At 36.0% G+C, this 14112-nt stretch overlaps 1 protein-coding gene and 1 non-coding gene across 9 annotated transcripts in view; both read left to right on the top strand.

The window, feature by feature from the left end:
• LOC106881508 (argininosuccinate synthase) overlaps positions 1-14112 on the top strand; it is a 48577-nt gene that overhangs the window by 21841 nt on the left and 12624 nt on the right. For all 8 annotated transcript variants that reach the window (XR_016243453.1, XR_016243451.1, XR_016243452.1 and 5 more), the window contains exons 3-7: positions 2224-2354; positions 4855-4923; positions 6246-6370; positions 10890-11010; positions 11887-11961. Coding sequence is in view for 4 of the 8 variants with exons in the window: in XM_089358807.1 (XP_089214933.1) it covers positions 2241-2354; positions 4855-4923; positions 6246-6370; positions 10890-11010; positions 11887-11961 (504 nt within the window). In the remaining 4 variants the exon portion in view is untranslated. The remainder of the gene's footprint in view (positions 1-2223; positions 2355-4854; positions 4924-6245; positions 6371-10889; positions 11011-11886; positions 11962-14112) is intronic.
• Positions 5828-5931, top strand: LOC128250101 (U6 spliceosomal RNA). Its single transcript, XR_008266223.1, has one exon. It is a non-coding gene; the product is annotated as a U6 spliceosomal RNA (small nuclear RNA).

Genomic DNA, 14112 nt, shown 5'->3' with positions numbered 1-14112 from the left:
ATATAATTTGATATGGTAGAGCAAGGGCATAGATTTGAGGTGTGCTAGGTGTGTGCTACACACCCATCGAAAATGGCAAATTCATTTAAAATATTAACTTTACTCATAAATTTAATCACCAATCATAAGGGAAAACTTTATGCCCCTGCTTGAAATTTGGTGATAGGTGTCCTGAAATAACACTGTACACCTCACAGCACATAGTATCATAATATGGTAATGGGCATATCATCAGATAATGGCGAAGTGTGTGCAGTGTACGACAGCTTTGACAGCATGGTTGCAAGAAGTTGTATGTTTAAATTAATTTAGAATCCCTAAACTAATTTTTTATCCAATAATTTTTTCTTACGTCATCATATAACTTTGATCTTAATTTGTTTTCAAAATTAATAATACCCTTTTAGAAGTTAGAAACAAAACTTAAGTCAAGTCAAATTCTGAAAGGTTGTGCATTGATATTTTGCTCTGAGAATTTTGTTGATCTTAAATGCTTTTACAATCACAGAAATACACACTTTTAAATTTAATTTTCAATGATTATATACTGATTAGTAACAAAATTTAAGAGCTTCCTAGCTTAAATCATAACCTGAAAAAGGCCTATGTAGCCTAGTATAATTCCAAACAAAGTTTTTCATAAATTTGAATGATTTAATTTTGGAGAAATATTTTTGTGAAAAAACTATTTCATGTGTTATCTTCAAAAAAAAAAAACATTGCAAAAAGATTTATAAATAAAATTGACTAGTCATTCTTTAGAATTCTCTGTGGCAACACACCTAATGACAACAGCCACCATATGCCACTGATGGCCAGGTACATTTACTAGTGGATAGATGTCTTGTGTCTGATAGAATTGAATTTAGTTGGTTGTTACTGTAGATCTAAGAGGAGTTGTGAAGTCAACATTATAACATGTCTTTGGTAATAACGCTAATATTGGAATTTAAAAATGTGCTGGAGCAATAAACTGTAAGGACACATGGGAAATAGATTTTCTCAAATGCCCTGAAAAATCCCTCGGGGTAGTAGATAGTTTCTGTTGCCTAATTAGCAGTGAAGTAAGATGTTCTGAAACTATAGTTACTAGAATAAGATTAGGATAGAGAAAATTGGTACTCTGTTGGTAGCAAAAGATCTCTCTCTGGGTGAAAGGCAGATTGTATGATGCTTGAGTAAGAACAGTAATGTTACATAGTAGTGAGATGTGAACCTTGAATGCAGAAGAGATGCAAAGACTACAGAAGAATGAAACTAGTATGCTCAGTTAGATGTGCTATGTCAGTGTGGTAAAGCACAAATGTATTGAAAGGAAAGTTAGGTATAAGAGGAATATGATGTAGTGTGCCAGAGAGATGGCTTCACTGGTTTGGCCATATGATGAATATGGATGAGGACAGCTGTATAAAGAAGTGCCTAATGCTTAAAGTGGATGGAATTTGTGGAAGACGGAGACCGAGAAAGACCTGAGACAAAGTAATGAAGGCTGTTCTTTAAATATTGAGCTTCATGGAAGAGATGTCAAAAGACTGAGATGACTGGTGGTTCACACTATTCAAGAAGACCCATTCACCACTGGAAAAATGAAGTCTTAAGAGCATTTTATGTATGCCCATATGTACTAGGTTCCTCCTCTGCACCCAATCTGCCCCATCAAGCATTCCCCACATCTCATACTCCTGACACCAATCCCTTCTGTGCTTTCAGCCATCTCTCCTTCTCTGAGATACATCTTAGACTGTCCATACTTTGTCTTTAACACATCTCATATTTGCTATCTCCATGCCCTCTCATATCTGTCATCAATTCCCCTATCTTCTGATATCTTCATCTTGAGCCACCTCTGTCTAGACATGTAAATAATCATCATCATCATCATCATACAAGCAATGTTGTTCATTTCCAGTCTTCTGTGAAAAATATGTCTAGCTATAGGAAAATACTACCGTGCTTCAAAACAGGTAAGAGTTGGTGACAGGAAGGGCACTTGGCCTTTCTGTCTGACCCATGCAAGCATAGAAGAGTGATGATGATGATGACAAGAACAACAATGATGACGAACATCATCATCATCATCGTCATTATAATCATCATCACAACCCTTTTTTTCTCTTTTACAGATGTGAATATAAAAATAAGTTGTGCTGTCTTTCTTTTGTTTGTTTTTTTTTTTCAATATTTTTATGGTTGAAACATATTTGTTTCTATTTTGTTCTTCAGATTTCTAAAGAACAGTCATGGGAGATAGTTCTGGCAAAAAGAAGGTTGTGCTTGCCTACAGTGGTGGCTTAGATACTTCCTGTATTCTTGTTTGGCTCAAAGAGAATGGTTATAATGTGGTAGCGTTCCTTGTAAGTTATTGTTTGTAAATCTTTGTTTTCTAAGTAACTAACTACTAACATATTCTTTTTTATCCAAATTCCATACAAAATCAAATGAATTAGTTTCTGGTTTATGAATGAATAAATGAGATACAACTTTAATTCAGGAATGCCTTTCTTTCTTCTTATCCTCTTACTTATATTTAATGTTACCCAATGGTGTAGCTAGGGTAAACCATGCCCGGGGCAAGCTGTAAAAATGTGCCCCTACCTTCCATTTACAAAATACACAGTATTATATAGTACTTATTTGTGACAAGTAATTAATTTTTTAAAGCAATATTTTAGGAATAAATACTTTATCAGGGTTCATTTACCTGCTGGTTCGGTGCAGCCCAAAATTCAGAATATATTTTTTTTAATGTTTACTTTTATGAAGCCTTCCTATTTTAACCATTTATTTTAACCCCATTGAAACATTAAAAATCCTAATGTGTGAAATGAGCTGTAATAAAAAAAAAATACAATTGTTTAAAATCTTGTCTTCCTTGCTTTTGATGGGGCAAATTGATCGATTATATCCTCAGAATCAGTTTCGTTTGTTTCTTCACTTTCAATGCACAGAAGAGCAAGATCATGCCTGCGGTCCTGCAACATTGATGTCCACAAATAAGATAGGATTAACTTCAACTTGCTGAATGAGCGTTCACAGCTTGCAATTCATACAGCTAGTGTGAGCAGTATCTGAAGGCCAATGCACAAATTCGGAAAAACATTGTTATCTCCATATCGAACAATGAATTCCAGGAGTTTTTCTGGTCTCATTATTGCAGATTTTGTTTGAGTAGACAACCCTCTTATTGCGTTTACCTTCAATAGCAGCATAAAATGATAAGCTGGAGATCCATCATTACAATTGCAATTTTATAAATGGAGTTCAAGCTTATCATATTATGGTCAATTCTGCGCCCTTTGCTTCAATTGGTGCCTGGGACATGTGCCTCCCCCTTGCCCTCCTCTCCCTAGTTACGCTACTGGTGCTACCATCATCTTGGTTTTGCCTGTTATCTCAGTTTTTATTTATTTACTTATTGTTTCCTCCCTGTATAAGCAACATAAAATCCTGGACCATCATACAGTGTAAGTGCCCCTTTTGATGCAAGTTTGATGCAGCGCCTCTCCAATGTAATCAACCACAAATATTGTCTTATTTTTCACATTAGATCAATTACATGCAATGGCATTAAAAAACTGATTGCTACTGAAATAATAGCAACTTTAAAGAAATACTCAATCCATTCTCCTTTTTATTTGGAGTATATCTTAGTATATGGAGTATTAGACCTACGCACTGGTTTTACTGGTGATGATACCTGGAATTTCTGCAGCATAGGACTTACAAAATTTTCCATGAGATTCTAATTTGAGAGTGTAGATATCCAAAAGTTTGAGTTGAGTTCTGCATTGGAGATACACTGACTTTCTACACTATCAGGACCTACAATATTTTTATGTACAACCAAAGTTGTTTCTTAATATGGACATCACAAGTTATGAATCACTAATAACGCCAAAAGAATAAGATACAGACTGAAGTAGATTTTTGTTAATTAACCTGATGCCCTTGTTTTAAATGTAGTCTAGGATGTTTGAGTATATAACAGCAGCACTGTTCCAGCTGCATGAGCTGTACTCTGTTGTGGATGTTCATTTGAGCTTTGTAGGATTACTTTCTCGTAAATATTCCTTATTTGCTCCTTGGATTTCATAAACTGATTAGAAATGGTTTTTGTCTCTGCTGCAAAATGAAAGTCCTTGTAAACAAGAAGTGTAAACTGCCTCAACCAACCATGGTGTGTCAGTTTGAGTAAAATACACCATATATCTTCAAAGCAATTCACAAATGCATCTGTTTATCATCTTTTTGCCTAGTGTTTGTCCAGATATTTTCCTAATGTAGCATACACAGTGCTTAACTTGCATTTAGTGCTTATAAAATTCATATCATTTGAATTAATTAACTTAAAATGCTTTCAGATCACTCTGACCCTACATCAGTTACTAGAAAAACCACTTTATCATTTGGTGCAGTCATAGCTGTGTGGTTAACAAGCTTACTTTGCAACCATGTAGTTTCGGGTTCAGTCCCACTGCTTGACACATGGTCAGGCATGTCTTCTACTATAGCCCTAGGCTAAACAATACCTTGTAAGTGAATTTGGTAAATGGAAACTGTGTGGAAGCCCATCATATATATGTGTGTATGTATGTATTTATGCCTTTGTGTTTGTATCCCCACCACTTGACAACTAGTCTGCTTACATCTCCATAACTTAACAGTTTGGCAAGAAAAAGATTAATAGAGTAAGTACCAAACTTGAAGAAATGCAAATACTAAGGTGGATTTGTTTGTCTAACTCCTTAAAGACTGTGTCCCAGCATGGCTGCCATCCAATGACTGAAACAGGTAAAAGATAAAAGACCTCTTACTGAAGCTATTTCACATCACTTCCGTTATTTTATATTTCAGGCTAATGTAGGCCAGGATGAAGACTTTGATGCCGCTCGTAAAAAGGCAGAATCGCTTGGAGCTGTTAAAGTAAGCCTCTTACCGTTTGCACAAATTCTTAATTACAGTTTTATTTTATTCAGTTGTCTCAATGTTATCAGATTCATTTAAAAAACAATTCTACATTTCAAGAACTTTCTTCCTTTCATGTACTGTTGGGTATCATTTACAAATGTTTTCCTAAATGAGCAAAGGGATTAATGAACAGAAAATTAAACTCACATAAGTTGAAATTGGATTAATGAGCAGAGCTTGCATGCATATAAGTGAGTGGGTATCTATTTACTTGGCAAGGTGAAATTCTAATTATAAACCATAAATAAACTGCATATACGCATAAATACTGGTAGAGCATAGACAGACTGTATACTAAATCAACACATTGTATAGTGAATGGTTTTACTGACATCATATTCAGCCAATGAACTGATATTGGAACAAAAGAACCGCAAATAGACTATGTACATGTGGTTGGGAAAGCATGTAAAAACTGTTCATTCATCCATGTATGCATTTCATTTAGCTTGGCTGTATAGTAAGAAGTTTGTTTCCCAACCACATAGTTCCAGGTTCAGTCCCACTGCATAGCACCTTGGACAAATGTCTTCAACTATAGTGTCAGGCCAACTAAACTCTTATTTAGCTGTATTTCAATTATTCATGTCACAAACAATTTGGTTAATGAACAGAACTCTGGAACAGATTATATTCGTGTATAGAAATTTATCAAGTTCCAGTCAATTTAAAATTGATATTAACTGGATCCACTTCCCTTAATATTTTAATCTTTCAACTTTAAGAAGGGTCCATTAGGCTATGTGCAAAGATCTGGATTTTCCCTGTTTGTAAATGAAAACAGAAAGAACAAAGAAGAAATTAAAAGGAAAGCTTTTGGTTGTAGAATTTATTAGCAAAGAACTTGCAAGAATTAGCCATACTGTCATGGCATCATATATTCTAAAATTGGAACAATACAGAGATTAAGCATGGCCCCTGTGCAAGGATGACACAAAAATTCATGAAGAGTTCCAAATTTTTTATAGGTACAGGTGTGGCTGTGTAGTTAAGAAGCTCACTTTGTAACCACATGGTTTTGGGTTCAGTCCCACTGCACAGCATCTTTGGCAACTCTCCAACTCGCCTCTATTATATATCCCTGGGCTGACCAATGCTTTGTGAGTGACTTGGTAGATAGAAACTGTGTGCACACATGTATGTATATATGTGGGTGGGTGGGTGGATGGATGGATGTGTGCGTGTGTCTATTTGTTATGAGAGGCAAAAACAAACAAATAAATAAATATAAAAAATGCCATAAATTGCTTAATGAACTTTTTTTTTTTTTATCATAGGTTGTCATTTCAGATGTGCAGAAATCATTTGTCACAGACTATATATTTCCAGCTATTCAAGGTAATTCTGTATATGAAGACAGGTATCTGCTTGGTACAGCTCTTGCCAGACCCTGTATTGCAAAGTGAGTAAAACTTAGTATTTTCATAAGTGTGGGGGAGGGAGCTCTCATACATCCACGTGCATTTGTGTGTACCATTGTCTGGATGTTTTGTGATGGTTGTAAACAAGCATCACCAACATATAAGCAGTGTTGTTTGTTTGCAGTCTCCATGAAAAACATGTCTGGTCATGGAGGAATATTACCTTACTGGGAAACAGATGAGAGTAACAGGAAGGGCATCCGGCTATACAAAATCTGCCTCAGAAAATTGTTTGACCCCATGTGAACATAGAAAAGGGGATGCTATATAATAAGGATAATTTTATATGACATTTCCCTTAAAAGAATGAATTACTAAGTAGCAAAGATAGTAGAGCCTCACAAGACTGGTGACTCTTGTTAAGCTATATTCCATTGGGTGAAATATGCATTAAAACTGAACAGCAGCCATCTTAGGCAAGCTGAATCCAAACTCATTGCATGCATGGCCATACATAATGTCTTTGAAGTACACTAATAGTACTTGTGCACGTAATTTCATTTTTCTTTATGTTTATCCATTTTTCAGCATCTTTGCTTGATAATGGTTTTACTTCACTAGAAAATGTGATGTACTGTTGCAATGTATGTGTATATATATATATCCTTTTTAAGTTTGTTTATTGGAAATGTTTTTCAGTATGCATATAAAAGCTGCTATTTTATTATACCAACTACTGCCTAATGATTACAACTGGCAATAGCAGTTTTTGGGGGTTACACCGAGCTGTGCCAATATAATTTCCAGGGAATACAGACTATGATCATAAGAAACGTGTGATTTATGGAAACGTGCATAGCAATGCATTAAAATATAAATTCAATCCATGGATTATTCATCATCATCATCGTTTAACGTCCGCCTTCCATGCTAGCATGGGTTGGACGATTTGACTGAGGACTGGCGTACCAGAAGGCTGCACCAGGCTCCAATCTGATCTGGCAGAGTTTCTACAGCTGAATGCCCTTCCTAACGCCAACCACTCCAAGAGTGTAGTGGGTGCTTTTACGATTATTGTTATTATTATTACTATACACACACACACACACACACACACACACACATGTTACGTAGCTATTGGTTATGGTGGGTCAGAAAGTTACCATAACCAAAATCTATATAAAATATTATTGCTCAGAAAAGTTTTTTGAGTCTGCTTTTTTCAGACTTGTGAACAACTGAGTGATATAATATAATATAATATAATAATATATATATATATATATATATATATATTTGCCTTCAGTTGGTAATTTTTCATACCCCTCTTACAGGTTAGTGAAACTTAATTGTTCAATATTTGCTTTACATATATGCTGAAAAGATTCACTTGCTTAATGGCAGTTTGCATTGGAAGGCTTAAGCTAACTCAAGCTTGATTTTGGGATTAAGGAGTTCACTTCAAAACTATGTGATTTCCAGTTCAGTCCCACTGAGCTATTCTTTGGATAAATATATTTTTGTATAGCACCTGGCCAAACAATTGTCTTATGAATGAATTTATTAGACAGAAACTGTGCAGAAACCGTGTGTGTATGCATGTATGTATATGTATGTATGTGTATATATGTATATGTATAGAAATAATTGAGATTCAGTTGAATTAGGTACTTGAGTTGAAGCACCAAATCAGTGCAGTATTATCCATACAACTCAACTGTGCAGCTACATGTTTCCTGCTCTTAATGATGAATATGAAACCTGTCTTATGAAATGGCCACATTGTCAAGAAGCTCATTTTCCTGGCATTTGGTAAATCTTTCTTTTAATTATTATCACACTTGCAAAACACAGCACCTTGCAGGACTGTATACAAGCTACTACATTTAATTATAGTAACTGTTAATACCAGCTTCTACACTTTATTTGCTGTTGGTACTATGTATTATGTATAACTGTACTGACTGTTAATATTACCTACTATGTTAACTATATGAACAGTCTAACTATACTGGTAATAGCAGCTACTACATATAACTGTGCTAACATAGGCGTAAGAGTGGCTGTGTGGTAGCTTGCTTACGAACCACATGGTTCCAGGTTCAGTCCCACTGTGTGGCACGTTGGGCAAGTGTCTCCTACTATAGCCTCGGGCCGACCAAAGCCTTGTGAGTGGATTTGGTAGACGGAAACTGAAAGAAGCCCGTCATGTATATGTATGTAATATATGTATATGATGTCTATGCCCCCCCCCCCCAACATCGCTTGACAACCGATGCTGGTGTGTTTACATCCCCGTAACTTTGTGGTTTGGCAAAAGAGACTGACAGAATAAGTACTAGGCTTACAAAGAATAAGTTCTGGGGTCGATTTGCTCGACTAAAGGCGGTGCTCCAGCATGGCCACAGTCAAATGACTGAAACAAGTAAAAGAGTAAGGTGAATAATATCAAAATATGCAACAAGGTATCAAGAGGTGATGCAGTACGACTGTTTCAAGTGGTTCCATTTAATTGAATAATGCAATCATTACATCAATTTAAATGCAGGGCTATACTCAGCTGCATAAATAAATAAATAGAATTTTTAATCAGTCAGCCACATTAATATAATTTTACTCAAATGCTCTAATAGAGCAAGACCATGGAAAGAGTCCATGTTGCCACTAATGTACCTAAGAATATACTGCTCTATTAGAGCATTTGAGTAAAATTATATTGTGTCCAACTGATTAAAAATTCTATTTATTTATTTATGCAGCTGAGGATAGCCCTGAATTTAAATTGATGTAATGATTGCATTGTTCAATTAAATGGAGTCGCTTGAAACGGTTGTACTGCACCACCTCTTGATATCCTATTGTTTATTTTGATGTGTGTATATATATATATATATATATATATATATATATATATATATATATATATATGAATATATGAATGTGTATATATGTGTGTATGTATATATATTATCATCATCATCATCATTTAATGTCCATTGGCCATGCTGGCAAAGGTTGGACAGTTTGACCAGGGCTGGCAAGCTGGAAGGCTGCATCAGACTCCAGTCTGATTTGGCATGGTTTCTACAGCTGGATGCCCTTCCTAACGCCAACCACTCTGAGAGTGTAATGAGTGCTTTTACGTACCACTAGCACGATACTAGTATCTGCCATGACTGCGATTTTACTTGGCTTGATGGGTCTTCTTCTCAAGCACAAAATAATGGCAAGAGCCTTGGTCATTGCCTCTATGAGGCCCAACACTCGAAAGGAGCTTTTAACGTTCCACCATCACTTTGCCTCTGCTAAAAAGGTGCTTTTTATGTGCTACCAGCACAGGAGATATGTATTTTGATATTGATATCAGAACATATTGTAAAGCTGAGTTTGTGAGTGTGTGTTGCATCTATAGAAATCCACACTTTACAAGATAGCAATTTGGGAGTCGCACCAATGGATTCCTCATGGTCGAAAATGCTCGGAATCGGCCATTTATTCTATTTGGCAGGGTGGGTGGGGGGCTTCCTAAGACGTGAATTTTTGCATTAAAAATAATTTTAAACCATAACTTCTAACAATTTTCAAGTCGGAGCATGAGTTAAGTCCCCTTCTAGCGACGGTGTAAAAAGAGAGAGAGAGATAACAGATTTTTTAAATTTCGTCTTTTTAGTGAGTGATACACAATATAAACGATATTCTCCATTTCTCCACAACTAATTTCCAAATTTGCTGAAACAAGAAACAAGGCTGTTGTATATATGTGTATATTTGTGTATGTGTATGCCTGTGTCTTGTGTTTGTACCCCCACCATTGCTTGACAACTGATGTTGCTGTGTTTACATTCCTGTAACCTAGCGGTTTGGTAAAAGACACTGACAGAATGAGTACTAGGCTTACAAAGAATAAATCCTGTGCTTGATTTCTTCGACCAACGGCGGTGCTCCACCATGGCCACAGTCACATGACTGAAACAAGTAAAGCAATAAAAATCTATGCCATTTTAATCCCGAGCAAGGCCGGGTATCTCTACTAGTATATATATATATATATATATATATATATATATATATATTTATGCATTTGATGTATATATACACACAACTGTCGAACAATGAGAATGAGTACTCAACACTATATATCTATGTGTGTGTGAATATAGACATTCCACAGATTTGCTTGTCACTGTCTGAGTGGAACAGTGACATGATGTTTACGTTTTTGACATTATGTCTGTTTACTCTGTATTTCTGATGAAATGTAGAACAAAAAAAATTCCAATTCCTTACTTAAAAAGCGTGTAATGGTTAGTGAAAGGAAAAGCATCCAGTCATAAATTCTTACTTCAAATACAACCCTATTCAATTCATACTATCTTGGAAAAAAATTAACATTAAATGAACAAACAAACAAACAAATTCCATTTATTTCCACCAATTCAAGAGAACCTGTAAAAATGGTTATGGATGTTGCCTCTCTTTGTTTAAGCTTTAAAAAATGTGTAGTACCCACATATATATTTGGCTGTTGAATTACTTTCTAATTCTCTCTGTATTTTCCAGAGCAATGATTGATGTTGCTAAAGCAGAAGGTGCCCAGTATGTATCCCATGGTGCAACTGGCAAAGGAAATGACCAAATTCGTTTTGAACTTGCATCCTATGCCCTCTACCCCAAAGTCGAAGTAAGTTGCTTGCATGCTTACAGTGTTGTTTAACCCTTTAGCATTCAGATTATTTATATCATGCTTTATCTTGTAACTTTGAAATTCTGATGTGATTGTATATTTTATAATGGCATTGAAGGGTAAGAGTGATAGGCTGGATCTGGCTGGTTAGAACATAAAGCAGATAATATATTTGGGTTGGATATGGCCAGTTTAAATGCTAAAGGGTTAAGGTTAGAGTCTGTTTAAAGAAGAAATGGGTGCAGACATGGCCATTACATCTCTGTACACACACACACACATATATATATGTCCGGCATTCGCCATGATAGATCGTTAGCCACTAAACCTTTTTCTATTTTATCTCCCTGTTTATTTTTGTGTTCCTTTCTGTCAAAGAGCATAGGCTTGAAACGTAAAAGACTTTCTCACTTCCTGAGTGTTAAACTAATACATCTGTTGGTTGTTTACATCTTCGTCTTTTGTTTTTTGTAAATGCTCACTATATATATATATATATATATATATATATATATATATATATATATATATATGTACACACACACACACATGTATGTATATATTTGTGTATTTGCTATTGATGGATGGACAAATGAAACATTATTTCAGCCCTTCCTCATAGTTGAAAAGGTGGGCTTCAAAGAAAATTATATCACTAACAATATATTCCAGTGAAATGATTTTTCCCTCAAACATTTTACTTAGTGTTTTTGAAGGTTAGTTCTTCAAAAGACCAAATGTTGCCCTAAATCTGCCTTAAATCCCATTTTTATATATTTCACTAACCCACCATTTCAAGAAAGACCTTCTCTCTGGTAAAAGAACGCCTATATATTTATATGTCTTATATCTGTTTTATCATTTATTTTTTAGGTTGTGGCACCATGGAGGTTGCCAGAATTCTACAACAGGTTTAAAGGAAGAGAAGATCTCATGGAATATGCTCAGGTAACTTCGTATTTGAATTTCTTAAACTAGAATTTTTGTTTTTGCTAATTTCTCTTGAAAATAGTTAAAACTTATTGCAGGCATGGCTATAGGCACAGGTGTGGCTGTGTGGTTCAGAAGTTTGCTTTGCAGCGACATGCTTCCAAGTTCAATCCTATTGCATGGCACCTTGGGCAAATGTCTTCTGCTATAGCTCCAAGCTGATCAAATTCTTGTGACAAGATTTAGTAAACAGAAACTGAACACAGCCTATCACGTGTGTGTTTCCTTGTCTTGGCATCACTTGAAGGTTGTAAATGTATGTCACTCATTTTCAACATGGGATAATGTTAACTCGCTTGGAAACAGATGAGGGTTGATGACAGGTAGAGCATTCAGCCATAGAAAATCTGCTTCAATAAACTCTGTCCAAATTATGCAAGCATGGTAAAGTGAATGTGTTAAAATAATAGCGATGATGATATTAAAACACATCATCAGCACTGTAACCTTTACAACTGTTGTCTCATTAGCAATGCTACCTTCCTCACCGTCACCAACAACAATGAAACTAACAATGATTGTATCACAAACATCACAATTTCTTTCCATTTTCTTCATCATGTTCACCAACTTCTCTATGGTTACTAGAACTGCTAGAAACAGCAGCAAGATTTCTCTTAAATCACACCCTACTGTCTCAGACATGATGATATCTCAAATTCCATTGTTTACAACATAGTACTGGATACGTGATGCCTCAGTAAAAGATGGGGTGATCATGGTTGTAACCCTTTTAATCATAGGTTTCAAGTAAAAACCACTGGTACCAGTGTCACACAAAAAGCACTTGTGCTGGTATCATGTTTTGAGCACTGGTGCTGGTGTCATATTAAGAGCACCCATTATACTCTGTAAAGTGGTTGTCATTAGAAGGGCATCCAGCTGCAGAAACCATGCCAGAACAGATAACGGAGCCTGGTGTAGCCTCAAGCCTTGCCAGTTCTTGTCAAACTGTCCAACTGCTGCTCACATGGAAAACGGACATTAAATGATTGTGATAATGATAATGACATAGAGCTAACAATAACAACACAAACTAATTAAGGAGCTCCACCATGTGGTTGTTTCTTCTGAAAGATATAGGTAGCCAAATCTCCCTCAAATCACATCAGATCTTCTTTAAAAAGAAGGGAATACATATTAGATAATGAAGTCTTTTTCTCCATTTGGTTTGATCTGGAGAAAGAGGCTGTAACCAGGGCCTTTGCAAACCCTCCAGTACCAGTGAGTCTGAGGCCATAAATGTTCCTCTTGAATAGTTGCAATTTAGGGCAGGGAGGAAATTTCAGAGGGGCTGGTCTTTATCTTTTATTTTTTATTTGTTTAAGTCATTAGACTGCGGCCATGCTGGGACACTTCCTTGAAGAATTTTAGTCAAATGAATTGACACCAGTATTTGTTTTTTTTTTTTTTTGGAAAGCCTTGTCCTTATTCCACTGGTCTCTTTTGGGGACATAAACACACCAAAACCAGTCGTCAAGCAGTGGTAGGGAACAAACACAGACATAAACACGCACACACACACACACACACACACACACATATGTGTATGATGGGCTTCTTTCAGTTTCCATCTACCAAATCCACTCATAAGGCTTTGGTCAGCCCTAGGCTATAACAGAAGACACTTGCCCAAAGTGCCATGCCTTATATGGGAAGAAGAACAAATTGTGTTTGGTTACTGCAGGGCCCAGGGTGGTGGACATAATAGGAATGGTTAGATGAGAAAAGATGAGTGTTGGTTGAGTGGATATATAAGAAACCAGCCAATTGCAAGGAGTAGAGACCTCTGTAGTAGTGGCTTAAAAGGCAGAGAGATGGAACGTGTTGACAAGGGGCTACATGTCAGTCAGTCATGTAGTCCTTTTTGGAATGTCAGAATGTGTATGTATTTGCAGCACTGTCTTAAATATGAGAGTAGTACTCTTTTGTGGGGTTCCCCTGAAATTTGTAAACCCAGTAAATTGTGTGAAATAAAATGGTCCCAGCTGAGATCTGAGAACAATTCTTGCTTTGTGCTAGCTCAGAACTTCTGCTCTATAGCACCCTTCATGTAAAAAAAAAAATAACATCACCTAAAATATATTCTCAACCCCTTCAGGGATTGGA

Source organism: Octopus bimaculoides, chromosome 1 (genome assembly GCF_046866305.1).
Source record: "Octopus bimaculoides isolate indiv1 chromosome 1, ASM4686630v1, whole genome shotgun sequence".
Classification (NCBI taxonomy): domain Eukaryota; kingdom Metazoa; phylum Mollusca; class Cephalopoda; order Octopoda; family Octopodidae; genus Octopus; species Octopus bimaculoides.
This window is presented reverse-complemented; position numbering and strand designations above follow the sequence as displayed.